Source organism: Mauremys mutica, chromosome 11 (genome assembly GCF_020497125.1).
Source record: "Mauremys mutica isolate MM-2020 ecotype Southern chromosome 11, ASM2049712v1, whole genome shotgun sequence".
Lineage (NCBI taxonomy): Eukaryota > Metazoa > Chordata > Testudines > Geoemydidae > Mauremys > Mauremys mutica.
The window spans coordinates 26,893,457-26,912,496 of NC_059082.1; the positions used below are offsets into that span (position 1 = coordinate 26,893,457).

At 42.0% G+C, this 19,040-nt stretch overlaps 1 protein-coding gene across 3 annotated transcripts in view; it reads left to right on the forward strand.

The window, feature by feature from the left end:
* The window catches only part of MINDY2 (MINDY lysine 48 deubiquitinase 2), a 117,427-nt gene that overhangs the window by 6,741 nt on the left and 91,646 nt on the right, over positions 1-19,040 (forward strand). For all 3 annotated transcript variants that reach the window (XM_044980238.1, XM_044980236.1, XM_044980237.1), the window contains exon 2: positions 11,818-11,875. In XM_044980238.1, coding sequence (XP_044836173.1) covers positions 11,833-11,875 — 43 coding nt within the window. In that variant the 5' untranslated portion in view covers positions 11,818-11,832. The remainder of the gene's footprint in view (positions 1-11,817; positions 11,876-19,040) is intronic.

Consider the following 19,040-nt stretch of genomic DNA (forward strand, 5'->3'; position numbering starts at 1 on the left):
GTGAACTGTTTTCCTGCTGTATTTATATGTGATGAAACCTCAGATTTAAGATTTTTTTTAATTAAGAAACAGTATTCTCCTACTAAATAGAGGGATTTTGTTTTAATTGGACAAAGATAAGTGTTGTTAATCCAACAATTATTGGTGGGGTTTTTGGTTTGTTTTTTGGTAAAAGTCATGAGGAAAGATACCTCCTAAATATAGTCTAGTCATATATTTCATTTCTCATTAGAAAGAAGGATGCAGTCACTTTGACTAGGGCTCTGTGTCTGTCACTGAGAATGCGGAAGTCATGGATTCCGTGACTTCTGCAGCAGCCAGTGTGGTTGACCTCAGGGCCGCCCAAGCAGCTGACTCCACTGTCTGGCCGCACTGGGCGGTCTCGCGGCCAGCTGTACTTTCCTGCTTTTGACAAAACAGAGGGACACACAGGAAATGAAGAGATAGGATAGTAAAAGATGGGGGAAATATGGCTTTTTTTTTTTCTGTTTTTAGGATACAAGATGACTACTCAGTTATGGATGGATGCTTTGGGCTGGCAGGTTGGCCACAACAGCTATTGCTCTGAATCCTGGCTTACCTTCCTGGTCAGGGACATAATTTGCCTGGCCTTGTCAGGTTCCTCTCCTTCACTGCTCCTAAGGCTGGACAGACCTAGGTGGGCGGCCTTGTCTTGTCATGCTGGTGCAGTTAGTCTTAGGATTGAGTGGAAAAGTTGAAACACAGAGAAAGAGGACAGGAGGATGAAACTGGAGGGATAAAAAGGGGGAACACTGGAGGTTTCCATTGATGTGCCAAGATCTGGGTTTCACAAGAAAAATTTTCCATTAGTATCTCACCCCCCCCAAAGTATTTTCTTAAGGACCTCAAAAGTGGGATGTTGAGTGGAATAACCCCATCCTCTCATTATTTTGTCCACCAATTAGGCTTAAATTTGGCAGTACCAAATTGGGTCTATTGATTTCCGGTTCCATACTCCTCTTGTTTACCAGAAGTGATCTTAACGCAGTCCTTGATTGGCCTTAGTAGACTCTCTTTTGCATTTATTCGTAAACAATTTTATATAACAGGTAATTGGGACAGTGTATGAACCTTTACCTACTTTCCAGCAGTTTAAACTCATAGTTGGAGTAGAACCTGTGATGCCCCAGTTATTACCATGTATAATATGTACTCTTACACGCCACCCAAAATTTTACTTGACTTTTGTGCACCATGATCAGGTGCCACTATGTATTTATATGAGCGAACAGTGTAATCTCTGGTTTTATAAATAAGGTAACAATGTTTCCCTGAAAAATCTGAAGTCGCTCTAATTTCAGGGCCTGTCCTAATATTCCTGTTAGTGTTACAGAAGAGAGTTCTGTCCTGATTTATGTAAATCCCAGCAGACTGGCTACCTGAAGTAGCTGCTAGCCAGCTAAATTGGTGAAACTGATCACATGCATGCACTTCAGAGATCTCCACTTAATTTGTTCTACAGTAATATTGCCCCCCTACATTTAATTAAATCTCCTGATTAATGCCCCCCCTTGCTTTACTTCCCCACCACCCCCTCCCAAACTATAATCAGATATATGTTGACATTGGTGAGAGTGGCAAGCTTATTGGCAGCTGATCTGCACCACATCTGTATATATCTGGCTACTGATCCAGGCTGAGGATAGGCATCCACATTCTGCTCACTTGCCCTACACCATGGGTGAAAATCTCAATTGTGGCAGGGAATTGTGGGGATGAGAACAAGAGAATAAAGACTGAGAGTTAGGATAAAGAGATGAAGTGTACTGTGCGTGTTAGGGAGAGAGATCATGAGATATCTAGAGAGGAAATGCAGAGCAGAGTGCAGCAAGGATGTAGGGAGAAGAAAAAGTGAGGGAAGTAGGGGAGGAGGAAGAAAGATTAAAATATAGAGAATAGAATAGTGGTCTCTATCCTCCTTTCCTCAAACACCAAACCCTTTACCTCCATAGGTTTTAGTGTTTACCTTGAAAATCTGGTCACTCTAATCAAACATGTTATGGTCTCAAACTATTGTAAACAACATTTACAGCAACTCAGAGTAAGGGGTATGTCATGGTTACAGGGCTAACAGCATCTCTGTGCCTTTCTTGAATGCATCCCCTCAGGTGACTTGTGCTTTTACCTATCCTGGGGTGGAATTCCACAACTCTCCCACTCTTAAAGTAGACCCAGGGCTGCAATATCCTGTGTATCAACTGTTCTTACCTAGCAGGTCTGACTGACTTCATACACTTGTGGTTCTTCCTTTCGGGAGTCTGAACAGAAGCATACGGTGATCAGACTTCTTAAAACCAATGTATTATTTATTTTAGCAATAAGAGCAAAGTGTTTAGAAAAGAGGATTTTAAAACAGTCAACGCCCATGCCTAATTTACCTAAAGGCTTACCATCCTCTGACGGTAATCTGGGCATGCCTAACTTCTTCAGGCACCTCATCCTCTCTCTAGCCCCTCCCCTGGATAATTACCTGATCCTCTTTTAACCTGCCAGAAGTCTTTCATGTCCTGTGCTTATAGGATTTTTGTGGATTAGCTGCAAAGGGGACAAAATCTTCGAAGTTAATCATGGCATTTGCAGAGATGTGGTTTTTCTTAAGCCATTCCTTCCCTTCTTGCCTGTTCTCCCCCCCCCCCCCCCGACTCTCCTATTGTGTTAAATCAATACAGTGATACAGAAAACATCTAAATAACCAGGTTAATGTACAGGATTCATAGAATCATAAGACTGGAAGGGACCTCAAGAGGTCATCTAGTCTAGTCCCTTGCACTCGTGACAGGACCAAATATTATCTAGACCATCCCTGACAGGTGTTTGTCTAACCTGCTCTTAAAAATCCCCAATGATGGAGATTCCATAGTCTCCCTAGGCAACTTACTCCAATGCTTAATCACCCTGACAGTTAGGAAATTTTTCCTAATGTCCAACCTAAACCTCCATTGCTGCAATTTAAGACCATTGCTTCTTGTCATATCCTCAGAGGTTAAGAACAATTTTTCTGCCTCCTCTTTGTAACAGCCTTTTACATACTTGAAAACCGTTCTCTCCCTCCTCATTCTTCTCTTTTCAAGACTACAAAAACCCAATTTTTTCAATCTTCCCTCATAGATCATGGTTTCTAGACCTTTAATCATTTTTGTTGCTCTTCTCTGGACTCTCTCCAATTTGTTCATATCCTTCTTGAAATGTGGTACCCAGAACTGGACACAATACTCCAGTTGAGGCCTAATCAGCGCAGTGTGGAGTGGAAGAATTACTTCTCGTGTCTTTATTACAACACTCCTGCTAATACATCCCAGAATGATGTTCTCTTTTTTTGCAACAGCCTTACACTGTTGACTCATATTTAACTTGTGGTTCACTGTGACCCCCAGATCCCTTTCTGCAATACTTCTTCCTAGGCAGTCATTTCTCATTTTGTATGTGTGCAACTGATTGTTCCTTCCTAAGTAGAGTACTTTGCATTTGTCCTTATTGAATTTCATCCTGTTTACTTCAGACCGTTTCTTCAGTTTGTCCTGATCATTTTGAATTATAATCCTATCCTCCAAAGCACTTGCAGCCTCTCCCAGCTTGGTATCATCTGCAAACTTTATAAGTGTACTCTGAATGCCATTATCTAAATCACTGATGAAGATATTGAACAGAACCGGACCCAGAACTGTTCTCTGCAGGATCCCACTCATTATTCCCTTCCAGCATGACTGTGCACCACTGATAATTACTCTCTGGGAATGGTTTTTCAACCCTTTGTGCACCCACCTTATAGTAGCTCCATCTAGGTTGCATTTCCCTAAGTTTGTTTATGAGAAGGTCATGCCAGACAGTATCAAAAGCTTTACTCAAGATATACCACATCTGCCGCTTCCCTCCCATCCACAAGGCTTGTTATTCTGTCAAAGAAAGCTATCATGTTGGTTTGACACAATTTGTTCTTGACAAATCCATGCTGACTGTTACTTATCACCTTGTTATCCTCTAGATATTTGCAAATTGATTGCTTAATTATTTGCTCCATTATCTCTCCGAGTACAGAAGTTAAGCTTACTGGTCTGTAATTCCTTGGGTTTTCCTTATTTCCCTTTTTATAGATGGGAACTGTATTTGCCCTTTTCCTGTGTTCTGGAATCTCTCCCATCTTCCATGACTTCTCAAAGATAATCTCTAATGGCTCAGATATCTCCTCAGACAGCTCCTTGAGTATTCAAGGATGCATTTCATCAAGCCCTGGTGACTTGAAGAAATCTAATTTGTCCAAGTAATTTTTAACATGTTCTTTTCCTATTTTAGCCTTTTCTGATCCTACCTCATTTTCACTGGTATTCATTATGTTAGACCTCCATCACTACCAACCTTCTTGGTGAAAACCGAGATACAGAAGTCATTAAGCACTTCTGCCATTTCCACATTTTCTGTTACTCAATGAGGGGAGAAAAGCAGTAACTGGCCTACCCTGTCCTTGGTCTTCCTCTTGCTTCTAATGTATTTGTAGAATGTTTTCTTGTTACCCTTTATATTTCTAGCTAGTTTGATCTCATTTTGTGACTTGGCCTTTCTAATTTTGTTCCTACATACCTGTTGTTTGTTTATATTCATCCTTTGTAATTTGACCTAGTTTCCACTTTTTGTAGGACTTTTTTTTTTTTTTAATTATTTTTAGATCATTGAAGATCTCCTGGTTAAACCAGCATGGTCTCTTGCCCTACTTCCTGGCTTTCTTAAGCAGTGGGATAGTTTGCTCTTGTGCCCTTAATAACGTCTCTTTGTAAAACTGCCAACTGTCTTCTATTATTTTTCTCCTTAGACTTGATTCCTGTAGGATCTTACCTACCAACTTCCTGAGTTTGCTGAAGTCTGCCACCTTGAAATCCATTGTCTTTATTTTGCTGTTCTCCCTCCTACCATTCCTTAGAATCTTGAACTCATCATTTCATGATCACTTTCACCCAAGCTGCCTTCCACTTTCAAATTCTCAACCAGTTCCTCCCTATTTGTCAAAATCAAATCTAGAACAGAACAGCCTCTCCCTGGTTACTGTCTCCGCCTTCTGAAATAAAAAACTTGTCTCCAGTACATTCCAAGAACTTGTTGGATAATCTGTGCCCTGCTGTGTTATTTTACTAACAGATGTGTGGGTAGTTGAATTCCATCACCGCCAAGTCCTGTGCTTTGGATGATTTTGTTAGCTGTTTAAAAAAAGCCGCCTCTTCCCAATTAGGTGGTCTGTAGTAGACCCCTACCATGGCATCACGCTTGTTTTTTTTTCTCCTTTTCTCCTTACCCAGAGACTCAACAAGTTTATCTCCTATTTCCATCTCAATCTCAGTCCAAGTGTATACATTTTTAATATAGTCCTTCCTGAGCAAGCTGGACCCTTCAATACCAACATTCCAGTCATGTGTATTATCCCACCAGGTCTCTGTGATGTCAACTATGCCATAGTTTTGTTTGTTTACTAGCATTTTGAGTTTTCCTGCTTATTCCCTATACTTTTTTGCATTAGTATACAGACATCTAAGATTTGACTTCCCTCCCTCCAGATTCCAAACCTTCTCCCAGGTCTCCATGTTCTTGGCTTGTCTGTGGGCTTTGATCACCTGCCTCCTTCAAACCTAGTTTAATGCCCTACTCACTAGGTTAGCCAGTCTATATCCAAATATGCTCTTCCCCTTCTTCGATAATGTGGACCCCATCTCTGCTTAGAAGTCTTTCTTCCTGGAACAGCATCCCTGTTTGTGGTCCCCTGTTCACTAGCTCCCAACTAACTATAGTTAGTTAGTTGTTTCTCTAAGTTTCAGTTATGAGGGTCCCCCCCTCCCCCCGGTTTCTTCCCCGACACCGGGGCATGCCTCAGTCACCAGGTTTCAAATCTTGTGAAGTGTGCGGTAAACTGATGCCAAAAAGTGACAGACACGCTTCTTGTTTGAAGTGTCTTGGTGAGAGTTACCAAAAGGACAAGTGCCACATTTGTAAACGGTTTCGGACGAGGGCCCTTAAGGGTCATGAGCAGAGCCTCAGCATTATTCTCATGGAGGCAGCTGTCCAACCCTGGGTCAGCAGAGCCTGGGCTGAGCACTGCCTCCTTGCTGCACAGTGCACTGGTGCGTGAGCCAGCACCAAGAAAGGAGGCTAAGGACTCCCAGCACTGACATGATGCTGTACAAAAGACTTCTGGCAGGTGCCGATCTTTGTCCCCAGTGCCCCCAGAAGAAAGATGCAGGAGAGAGGATGCTCTCCCTGTCCTAAGCCTAAGGAGCCAGCGGCAGGGAGACCTGAGGCCACCCAGCCTACTTCGGGCCCTGCAGCTCCCAGGGGCTTGTCGACTCCTACCCCACAAGTGGGCCAGACTCAACTGGACCCCTGCCATTCTTCGGACCGTCATGGCCGGGACATTCAACTCCCCCCACTACAGAGACTTTTGAGGCGGCGCAGGACCTTATTTGTCTGACAGCACCACCTTCTCCAAGGAGAGATGAGGCACTGGTGATAACCTGGGCACTATTCCATCTAGGGGCAAGCCAGCGATGATGTCACACTGCTCCCCATCTCTGGCACGCCACTCCCCGGTGTTGGCCACTCATGGGGGGAACCGCACCAGTCCTCAGAGGCTTGGCATCACGTGTCAGCACCACCCAGTACTGCTCCTCCAGGGTCTTTTTTCAGACATCTCGGAATCCTGTTGTTCTGATAGGTCCAGCAGCAGGAGGTCTAGATCTAGGCATCACCACTAGCTTCCTCTGGCATCATGGCCACCTCAGTGGCTTTCTGGACTCCCTGGGCTTAAGAGGCCTAGGGTCAGAGCCAGGCGTCGAGATCTAGGTGTGCGTCAGTCATGTCAGCATCCTTGATCCCCTCGCAGCACCTGGCACTGAGACTATCTCCAGCGACGACAACGGTGCCTCCACATGCTACTCTGACTTCGGAACCGGCAACCATCTCTGCACCATCACCAGCCCCGTGAACAATGTGACCCTCTTAGTGCCGAGGGCAGTTACCAAGGCCATGTGCCAGTGCTCTCATCCTCACCAGATGAGGCTGTTGCGGGCACTTCAGTGGCCCTGGCCTTAGAGGATAGAAGGCTCCTGCAACAGTTGTTGCGCAGGGTGGCCCGAAACTTGGGGATCCAGGCAGAGGAACTGGTAGAGGGATGCTGATCTCATGGTGGACATCCTTGCCCCCTCTGGGCCTCCGCATATTGTGCTGCCACTCATCAAAACTATAAATGAGACCACAAAAATTTTGCGGGAGACTCTGGCCTCTTTGCCCCCTACAGCGAAGATAAATGAGAGATGCCATTTCGTCCCCTCAAAGGGATATGAGCATCTCTATACTCATCCTCCACCTGATTCCTTGGTGGTGGATGCTGCAAACCAAAGGACGCACCGGGGCTTCAGGGACCCTCCCCTAAAAATCAGGACGTGAAAAAGGTGGACTTGTTTGGGAGGAAAGTCTACTCCACTGGTGGTTGGCAGCTCTGCATTCCAAACCAACAGGCCACCATTACTAGGTACTCCTTTTAACACCTGCAGAGTGATGGCCAAGTTTGCCAAGCTGCTCCTACTACTACCAGACTCCTGCTCTGAATTTAATGCCTTGGTCTGGAGGAAGGCAAACTTATTGCTAGGGCCTCCTTGCAAGCTGCTCTTGATGCCGCAGCCGCCCAAACCATGGCTACGGGAGTGGTCATGAGAAGGTCCTCTTAGCTCCCGGTCTCTGGAATACCTCATGAAGTCCAACAGACCATTTAAGACCTTCCCTTTTGAAGGTCAAGACCTAGTCTCTGAAAAGACAGACAGGAGACTGCATAGTTTAAGACTTGAAGGCCACCCTCAAGTCCCTGGGCGCATACACCCCCTGCCATGCAGCGCAGGCATTTCAAGTCGCAATCTCCTCCGCAGTTTTAGCAGCAAAACCGACAGGATGGTTCCTGGAGGAGGAATAGAGCAGCAGAAAGAGGCCACACCCATCTTCAGACCAGGGCTCTGGCCAGACCAAGCCTTCCTCAGGCCAGAAACAGGCCTATTTGAAGGAATTGGGAAGTACTGGGAATAGAAGCCCTTGCCCCCTGAGCTCCCAAGGAGCATCTTCCACCATTCCCAGAGAGAAGAGTAGGGAGTTGTATAAGGAATTGCTCGTGAGAAGGGTACCTGAAGAGAGATGGGGAAGGGGAGTGGAAGGGCAGGCAGAGAATTGAAGCGAATATCCCCTTTATACTGTGCGTAGTACCCAATGGTCCAGTGTAATATGGGCCCAGCTAGGGCAGAAAGGGGGTAGTTGTGATGAGAAGGCAAGGTGGGGTGGATCCAGTTCCTGAGCTGGTGCGCCATCCTTGTGCTGTTCTTTGAGATGTGGTGTTCATGTCCCTTCCAATACCCTCCCTCCTACCCCTCTGTTGGAGTAGCCGGCAAGAAGGAATTGACGGGGGGGGGGGGGCGGCAGGTCAGCTCAGCTGGGCCCTATATTGGGTGCCATGAAGACGCTACTTCAGAGGGCACCCAGGCCGACCCTGCGGATACTGGTGGAAGATAAATCTTCTGGCGGTTGTGCACGCAGTGTGCGCACATCTGATTGGAATGGACGTGAACAACACATCTCAAAGAACAACAGTTAAAAGAAGGTGAGTAACTGTTTTATTTAGGCTCGAAGTACTTTCGAGCCAAAATACATAACTGCCACGATGAGAGGCAGTGTCTTAGATGTGGTTGAGCTCCCTCTTTTGGTGGCCCACCAGATTATTGTGAGAAGATCCAGACACTTACTTGCCTGCACATCAGTAGGCTGCAGCACTGTTTCCTCCCTTGGCCTATCTGGCACGTGTCCTGGGCACCAACTGTGTGCGTTACCTCTTCACAGAAATGGAGCAGTGCTGACTCACCTGTGGCTTAAGTAGCCTTCTCCCAAACTCCACCTGAAGATGTAATCCTTCTGTTTTACCTCTTCAAGGGGCTACATGGTAGGTGTAGCAAGTAACACACAGACACTTTGCACAGAATTCTAACACATTATTGCTTCTTACTTAATCACATGAGAAATACACAGGTCTATATAAAAATAATCATCCCTACATGCATTTGCCTGCCTGAGTTTCCTCACCGCTGTGGACAGGGTCCTCTATGGGATCCAGGATTCTTCCCTTGCAGCTGTATGACTTCTCTGTCAAAACATGGAGCCTCTCTTCCTAGGTCAGCTTGCTTCCTCTGACTGTGGCCAAACCATCCCCTTCCCCTCTCCTTCCTATACTTCCTGTGTCTTACTGTGAATTTTCCCCTGACCCACCCAGCCTCTATGGCCAATATCAGTATGTTGGTGTCTTTTGTCCTACTTGGGGAATTTTCTGTTCTCCATTTCCCCCTGTCCTTTCAGACGGGATGAGGCGGTATCCCCTTCCAGCTCAAGCAAACCCACTGTTCCAATGTACTTTACCCTGAATACATGGTTATTGAGTTCTAATGACTCAACATTGTCCCTTGTCTGTGAACAATCCTGCCAGAACCATGGTGGGTACACATCAACAGAGGGCATTCATGATGCAGTAATTTTCATAACAGTAACTTCATAATAACCAGAATTTGTAAGTTATACATATAGATTCCCCCAAATCATCAGAGGCAGGGGTTAGTTCTAGACTATGCAGGGCATTAAAGATAATCACTATTAGCATGAATTGTTGCGATGTGAACAAGAAGCCAGTTTAGAGACTTTAGCACAGATGTAATCCCATATGCTCCCATTGCTTAAATGGATCTTATTTTACATTAGCTGTAGCTTCTGCTTGAATTCTGTGGGAAGGATTAATCACGTTTTTGTAGTCAAGTATGAAGGCAGCACAGGCATCTAGCTCTTGGAAGGTCTACATAACAGAAAAATAGCTATAGTTTCATGGCCTGCTGTGGATTGTGAAAGACAGTATGCACCAATATTGCTGCTTGGGGATTTAAGGGTTTATCTATACAGGGGAGTTACTGTAAAATAAGTAGGCTGCAAATTTAGATCTCAGTGACTATTCCACTTTGACATTTTGTGTGGCCGCTCTTATTCCGCACTGAGTGCCTTTTAGCAATTTGGGGTAATCCATTTCTAAAATGAATTAACCTAAAACTCACAAAGGCACTTAGTGCAAAATAAGAGTATCCATATGGGGAGCTAGTGTGGAATACCTATTCAGCAATAGCTATTCTACACTATCTATTCTGGATTTTCTCCCTGTGTAGACAAATTCTTGCAACAGAACTCAAGGGCTGTGCGCCATTTTGGCAAAAATCTTGTTTGTACACTTGCCAAAGGTTTTGTAAGTCATTAGTTTGTAGAGTGTTAGAGAAGCCCTATAAAAATGGATTTGATTTGCGATTAAGTTGAGATGTTGTATAAGTCTAATCATTCTAAGTAGCTCAGTTTTAAAAGGTTTCAAAAATTTGCTTGTCTAGGCAAACACTTCCATTAGCTTCTTGAGAATCGAGTATTAAGATTTTTCAGCCCTTATAATTTTGAAACCTTTCCAAAATTATAAGTGTCACCTGATGCTGTTCTGTCTTCTAGAGTTTTCAGAGAGCTCTAGTGCTGCTCATGCTGTTTATAGTTTTGCCAAGATGCAGCGGAGTGAAAACTTGCCTTGTTAGTTTCCATTTCTGCTTTTTTTGAATCCCACTGGAAGCAGTGAAACTGATGATTGAATTTCATTTTCATCAGTTGCAGAATTAGGCACTGGAACTATTTTCCAAAGACTATGACTCAACTGAGGTTTGGGTTCCATATTCAGAGTTGGTAAAGAAGTAAACCGAGATGACTTTCTTCTATCAGCCCCAGAGGCTTGCGAGACTGACGTGAGAGCTTCACATTTATCAGACACCTACTAGTTGGAGGCTGATACAAAAGATGGCGTTCCAAGCAAGATTCAGGGATTTCAGTACCAATTCTTTCTTTGTGTGTATATGGAGAGGGGTTTCACTTAGGTACTTCCATAGGAATTTGGCCCAGTGTTTAGTGTCTGTTTGGGTAGTTAGTTTATTCCTTTTGCTATTAGGTATTCTCTTTTAAAAGAACAACAACAAAAAAATCCTATATCTGAATTTGCATGATGGAGGGGAGAGAGGAAAATCTTGATGGGATAATTTAGAATAGTGAAATACAATAGAAAGAGAGAGGGATGGACCTTGTGGAAGCAGGGAAATAATTAACAAGGATTTGAAGGGATCTTAATGAATGTCAGTTACTTAGCATGAGTTAGGCACCCAAACAAAAAGCGAGAACTGAGTTTTTCTCCGACAACCTTGTGAGAAGGAAGGAAAATGTAGGAGAGGAAGTAGAGGAAAAACGTTCCAGGGAAAAATCAGGAGTTGGAGGGGAAGAGAAAGGAAAGAAGAAAGGGTGAGTGAAACAAGGAAGGAAAAGATGGCAGAAAAGCAAGAGATGTACCAAGTTAATTTTCCACTACATACAATAAAAAAAATTTAACCATGTTACATTAAATACAGTACACAGGCAGTATGCAACTGTCATTCCTTTAAGTTGTGTGACCGTACTCATGTTGTGGTGGAGAGATCTTTCACCCTTGTGTGTGTTTAGTTCATGTACTAGAAAGTATTTTCTATTGTTTGTTTGAAATATTATAATACGGTATCCCTTAGAGGTATCCTATAGGATCTGGGCTCCCTTGTGCTAGGTGCTGTAGAAGCACAGAGATAGGTATAGTCTCTGCCCAAAAGCGCTTGTAAAATCACTTTTTGATTTTAATGTAACACAAACTTCCTCAAATATACTTCTCAATTTTTGAAGCAAAATCCCTTTTTTCCCCCACAGGTCAAGCTGCCACCAATGATGGAAATCATAACTGCTGAACAGCTGATGGAATATTTAGGTTAGTAGTGATCCAGAATAGATTTATAATTTTATTTAAGAAAGTAGTTTATCACTTGGTAGTATTACATGAGAATATTTTTCCATATAACTTTTTCTCCAGCAGGTTTTGATTGAATATAGGTTACACAAAATATAATCTGGTATACTAGACTACCTTGGTTATCATTCATGCTTTTCATTGGTGTTGGTAATGGAAGTTCTGTGCTCTACCTTCATGGTTAAATGTAAAATGTTACTGTGGCTGCCAGCTTATGGCCCGGATCATGCAGGTGGCCTGGCCTCATGCTCCAGGATGCCAATAGACATTTTTCTTATTCATGTTCCTTGCTTTGTTCATATTATATCTCCTGAAAAGTACTAAGACAATTTGTTTCTTTTAATTTTCGACAGTGATGTTTTATTTTTCTCCTTGTTCTTACCTAATTACAGGAACTGCAAAAAATTAATGTAATTGGCATGATAGATGGGGTCTCTTATTTGCAGGCACCACTTCATTCTCAGGTTCAGTCTCTAACCCATCTACAACTGTTTCCAGAGGACAAGTCTAACTCTGACAGTCCAGAACATTCAGATAGTCAAGGTTCAATCACCACACATCTTAAGGTCTAGACACATCTTAAGTTCTAGATGCTACAGGTCCTTCCCTCCCAGCCTAATAACTTTGGAGCGATGTTTCAGTTTTTTGTATAAAGTTAACCTGAAAAAGTGAAAAGAACGATTTTCTCTATAACATTCCCTCCCTAGGGAATAGTTTATTGTGGGTTAAAATAACAAGGAGGAAAAACACATAAAGATTAGGCGCTATACAATGAATGGATCTGTGCTACTGTAGGAAACATTTGTGTAGATGGATTGTTTAGATTTACTTTTTATGAGCATGTATTATGGAATTGTGAGGAGTGTGGCGGTTTTTTCTCAAAGCAGGAGTTCAGCCACTTTATGTATAAGGAATACAGCATATCCTTCCCACAATTATTGCACTTCATCTTTTATTTGTAAATTCATTCTGCACCAGATTTGGTTAATTAGTTTGAAATAACATCAGTTTTAAAGGTTTTTTTTTGTTTTGTTTTAAAATGAGTTCTTGAAGAAATTTAGCATCCAGTGTCTGAACACTTTACTATGAATTATTTTGATAATGGAATAGCAGACTTTTCAAACTCACTGAAATCTCATGTACTGGCTCCATTTGAAGGCATTAATTTTATGATTAGTAATAATGTTCTGCTTTTACTTTTCATAACTAAGGCTGATAAATATAATTTTGGTATTCAGGGAATTCTACAGAGAACTGTTCTCTTAGGAAAAGGCCACTACCTCCTTGTTGTTCCCAACAGGAAAGAAGTTAAGCCATGCTGAGGAGGTCGTGGACCCTCACAGCATACGTGACACCATCTTCTTTGAGAGCAGCTTTGCTTCACCCTTGCTGGGAACAAAGGGAGGTAATGGCTGCTTTGTAAGAGGTCATACTAACTGAGGGTTACTGTCATCTCTGTCTCATCAAGAGCCATAGGAGATGGCAAGAAAGAATGGGAAACATCACATGGTTTATATGGCCATATACATATCTGTAATTTGGGATTGCTTGTCAGTCAGAGGCACTAAAGGTTAAAATTTTCTTAGTTGCAGTAATTCAAAAAATTCTTGTTTGTTTTTCCTAGTAGCCTTTATTTTAATCTACTGTTTGAAGGCTGTTCTAAGCATATAGAGTTGAGGTTATTTATGAAATTTAGTAACCAGCACCTATTACATATAGCAAACAGTGAATAATAATGGAGATTTTAAAACACTTCTACCATTGCTAATGTTACAAAGAAACTCTTAAGCAGCCCTACTAGTAAACTGGCTATGGAGAATATTCTATAACATTTTCATAAGGATGAATTACAATCCTGGACTGATTGATTCTTCTGTGAGTGATGGTCTAAATGGATTTTATTCTTGGTGTGCATGTGCTTCATGCATGTGAGATGGTTTCTTTTGGGCAGTAGAGTGTGGAGCTATGCCTGCATCCTAGGTGTCCTTTTACCCCCTCGCCTGATGGTGTAAAGGTTGGAACAGGTCCAGCTTTCCCTGAGTTCTTTCTTATGGCCAAATGTTCTGTTTTGCAGTCATAGCAGTTGTCTTCCTTGCTCTGGACATTGTGCTAGTGGGTGTTAGTCAGAATCACAGTTAATCATCTGTTTACAAAAACACATATCTTTTCCCCTTAGATAAACTAGTTAGGTTAGACACTCTCCTTTCCCCTCCCGAGGGTATTAGCACTGACAGGATTTAAATCTGCTATTTCAAGTTCAGGATGGTGATTATGACCTCTGTAATTCCCTCATTAGATCTTCAGGACTGATTTGCAGCTCTTGACTTGCAAGATGCCTACTATTCTATATATCAATCTAGCCAGCCTACAGGAAATACCTCAGATTCCTGGTGGGAACATCTTGCTACCAGTCCTACCATTGGTCTTTCCACATCACTGAATGTATTCACTAGTCATGGCAGATTATCTAAGGAGATAAAGAATCTAGGTTCATCCATAACTTGACAACTAGAGGATTCGAGGAAGATCACCACAACAGGTGATTAACTTAGTACAAATAATTCTAATGTGGTTTGCCTCACTAGACCCACATCAAAAGACAAACTGTACTGACTCAGCATAGATTTCTTAGGAACACTATAGAGTCCAGGTCCATGTCATCTTACCTTACACAAGAGATGCCAAACAGTGATAGGTTTTATCAACCCACTTCAAGATCAATTAAGAACATCAGTAAGAATGCATGAGGCCATGGGTTCTAGTAGCCTGAGACATGCTTATGTCCGAGATTGTCAGACTTGACCTACATTCCATTGAAGGGTGGTTGAAGTTGAAATCAGTGTATCTATCCAGAAGTCATTGCATGGACATGATGGCCACAGTCCCTCAAGAAGCCCTCTCCTCATCAGGTGTACAACACAGTACCTGCTGCCTCCCAAGACACTCTGACAGATATCTCAAAAAACTTTTCTCTACATAAATATCTAGAGCTCAGAACCGTCCAACTGGCATGAAAAAGCATTGCTGGATCCACAGTACATGTTCTGATAGACTACACAACAACTAGACATTATGTCAACAGGCTGTGGGGGAGCAAGATCATTCCCTGATCTATCAGGTAGCCATGTGGCCATGGAATTGGTGCATTCTGAACCAAACCACACTGGTTGCCTTGCACCGTCCTGGTTTCATTATTTTCATAGAACAGCTGATGGGCTGTTCTCAGATTACCATGTGTGATCTGTCAGAGACTCAGTCCTACATAACATCTTTCACAAGTGGAGATTTCCAGAAATAGACCTGTTTGCCACAGACCAGAACAACAGAAGCCTCACAAGCTGTTTAAGAGGGTGTTGGAGTCCATCCTCCCTGACAGATGTCGTGTTTTTTTGTTTTGTTTTTTTAATTGCCTGGCTACTAAGACTAATACATACCTTTCCACCAATGTCCATGATGTCGAGGGTACTGGGGAAACTCCAGTATGGGCCGAGCAGTTGTGGCATTTAGAACTGATGAACCTTTCAGAACAGCCACCATCACCTTACCAGCCCTGGCTGCATAGTCTTTGAGAACAACAGTTAGATTATACACCTGGACCCAACTCTGTTACATCTGACAGCCAGGATGTTGGCTGGATGATGTCCACAGAAAGAAGCTTTCTTCTAAGGTTCAGAACATTCTGCTCTAAAGCAGGAAGCCTTCACCAGATTTAATTATAAAGCTGAATGGAAGAGATTTTTTTTTATTTTGGGGATCTCAGCACCAGCTTTCTCTCTGATGTTACCAATTTCAGCAATACTGGACTACTTACTAACTCTGAAATCTCAATTTTTCAATCAGCTCCATAAGGTTCCTTCTAGCAGCAATATCTGCATAACACACTCCTATCCAGGGGGCCATACTTTTTTTGTTTTTCCCCCATCCCACAGCAGGAAGATTCCTTAAAGGCCTCATTCACGTTTTTCCACTGATTTGGCAGCCCCCTCATCCTTGGGACCTCAATATAGTATTGGTAGACTTGGAAGGATGAAATTTTCCTCGATAATTGTCATAAACATCAATGTCACTGTACACACACAAACCAGAAAGTATTTCTTTAATCAAAATTTGCAAATAGGCAAACTAAGAGAAATGCTGCCTGAGAACTTAGTTTGATTTAACGATATTTACTTTGTATACTTTGACATTTAATGCTGACAATTGGTGGTGGTAACTGTTATAAAGCTTGAACTTTTTTAATCTTATCATTTTCTGTAATTCTGACCCCTCCCTCCATAATTTCCCTCAACTGTGAAAATGTAAATAATAAAAATTGGAAACAGTGCTTAAAAATAAACACCAATATTATCTGTCAAAACAATAAAAGAAATTCAATTCTGCCAAGCCTAAGTATTAGCAGAGCTGATGGATTCCTCCCCTCTGAGTGTGGAGCAAGCTGTTCCTTTTACCACCTACCTGAAAAGACAGCTTTTCTTAGTAGCCTTACTTCAGCTCAAAGTATAGTGATTCAGGCTCTCATGACAGATGGTCCCCCCCTTAAGTGTTTCATGAGGACACAGTAATTTTTGGATCTCTTGCTAAATATCTGCCAGGTTTTTTCAGGTTATGGTAAGAAGGTGCCTGTTGTGAGGAAATTCCCACTGTTTCGTTATTCTTAAAGGGCCTGTTAGGAGATGGTGAGTTAATATCTGATAAGGGAAGAATTAACTCACAGAGATTGGGGGAGAAAGATGCTGCAAGGCAAAATGAAGCGCCTTTGCGAGGATTCTGAAAGGCTGGTAGCTAACCTGTGTGCGTGTGTGTACACACACACACGTTTTTTATAAAAAAGAGTAATGGGATGGGACAAGATCCTTTGGCCTGGTTTGTCCCCACACATCTCCTACTCCCAAGAGACGGAAGATTATGCTGCTCATGGGGAAAGGAGTTGGCTCTTTGCAGTACTCCTAGCCAGTTGGTTGCTGCCAATATCCTCAATTTTTATATATTTTGATTAGTGTATTATATACAAATTAAATAGCTTATTAGATCTGGATGCATTAGTCAAATTCTACAACTATTTGAAACCAAATCAATACTAATTTTCAAAGCAATCCATATTTTGTCTGACCATGTTTTAATCTAACCTATAAAGCAGATATTGCTATGTTCTATCAAAGCGTCTACAGATTTATTGGTTCAAAGGGTCTGTAACTCATGCCAAACAACAATTTGGGTATTGATTCAAGATCTCTCATTAACTTTGTTTAAGAATGTATTTGTCTGAGGTTATGATCATCTGTGCTGTGAGGGCATTGCTGTATATTATTTCATCACATCTTAAAAATCAAAGTCTAAGCAAATGTTTTAGGAGTTTCTGTTCTCTTTGATAAACTAATAGCTAACAGAGATGCTGAGGGTTGGCTGCCCTTAAGAGTGAGGTTTACAGCTCCAAAGAGTGAGATTCAAGGCCAAAGAGTGAGATTTTCCAGCTGGCGTGTTAGGTCTTCTTTGGTCTTTGGTGACAGCCAATAGTCCAGGGTTTTAATCCAACTGGCACTTAATCGTTTGTTTTAAATATAAACTGCTTAATATTGCATATAAAACACTTAAATGTCCTAATTCATAAAAACGTCCAGGGCACGTGAGCATTCTATATGCAAAACAAACTAATGGATTTTAATAAAAGCAATTATTTCCTGTCTGAAACAAAAACCTGGATGGTTGGAGATCCCTGAGGACCTGAGTTAACAACCCCTGGTTTAGGCACACAGTCAATGGACAGTATAGGAGAAATATTCAAAAATAAACTCTTTATATAAAAACCTAACAAAAAAGAGAACTGTTTTATCAATACAACAATATGTTTATTTTCCATATCACCTTCTCACAGTGATCATCCATTTGAAAAACACTTTTCAATAAAGTATCAGAGGAGTAGCCGTGTTAGTCTGGATCTGTAAAAAGCGACAGAGTCCTGTGGCACCTTGTAAAGTGACCTCTGTGCACTGTATTATTTTTATTACAAATATATGCACTGTAAAAATGATAAAAGAAATAGTATTTTTCATTTTACCTCATACAAGTACTGAATTGGTATCTCCTTATCGTGAAAGTGTAATTTTCAAATGTGATTTAAAAAAAAAAAAATGTTACATAACTGCACTCTAAAACAAAACCGTGTAAAACTTTAGAGCCTACAAGTCCACTCAGTCCTACTTCTTATTCTGTCAATCGCTAAGACAAACAAGTTTGTTTACATTGACAGGAGATACTGCTGCCTGTTTCTTGTTCAGTGTCACCTGAAAGTGATGATAGGTGTTTGCATTGCACTGTTGTAGCCGGCGTTGCAAGGTATTTACGTGCCAGATGTGCTAAAGGTTCATATGTCCCTTCATGCTTCAACCACCATTCCAGAGGACATGCTTCCATGCTGATGATGGGTTCTCTTTGATAACAATCCTAAGTAGTGCAGCCTGACGCGTGTTCATTTTCGTCATCTGAATCACCAGCCTAAGATTGATTTTTTTTTCTTTCTTTTTTGGTGGTTTGAGTTCTGTAGTTTCCCCATCAGTGTTGCTCTTTTAAGACTTCTAAAAGCATGCTCCATACCTCGTCCCTCTCAGATTTTGGACAGCACTTCAGATTCTGAAACCTGGGGTTGAATGCTGTAGCTATTTTTTAGAAATCTCACATTGGTACCTTCTTTGCGTTTTGTCAAATCTGCTGTAAAAGTGTTTTTAAAATGAACATGTGCTGGGTCATCATCCAAGACTGCTATAACATGAAATATATGCAGAATGAAGGTAAAACAGAGTGGGAGACATACAATTATCCCCCCAAGGAGTACAGTCACAAATTTAATGGATGCATAATTTTTTTTTAACTAGCATCATCGGCATGGAAGCATGTCCTCTGGAATGGTGGCTGAAGCATGGAAGGGACATAGGAACCTTTAGCGCATCTGGCACGTAAATACCTTGCAATGCTGGCTACAACAGTGCCACGCAAACCCCTGTTCTCACTTTTCAAGGTGATGTAAATAAGAAGTTGGCAGCGGTGTCTCCCGTCAGTGTAAACAAACTTGTTTGTCTTAGCGATTGACAGAATAAATAGGACTGAGGTGGACTTGTAGGCTCTAATGTTT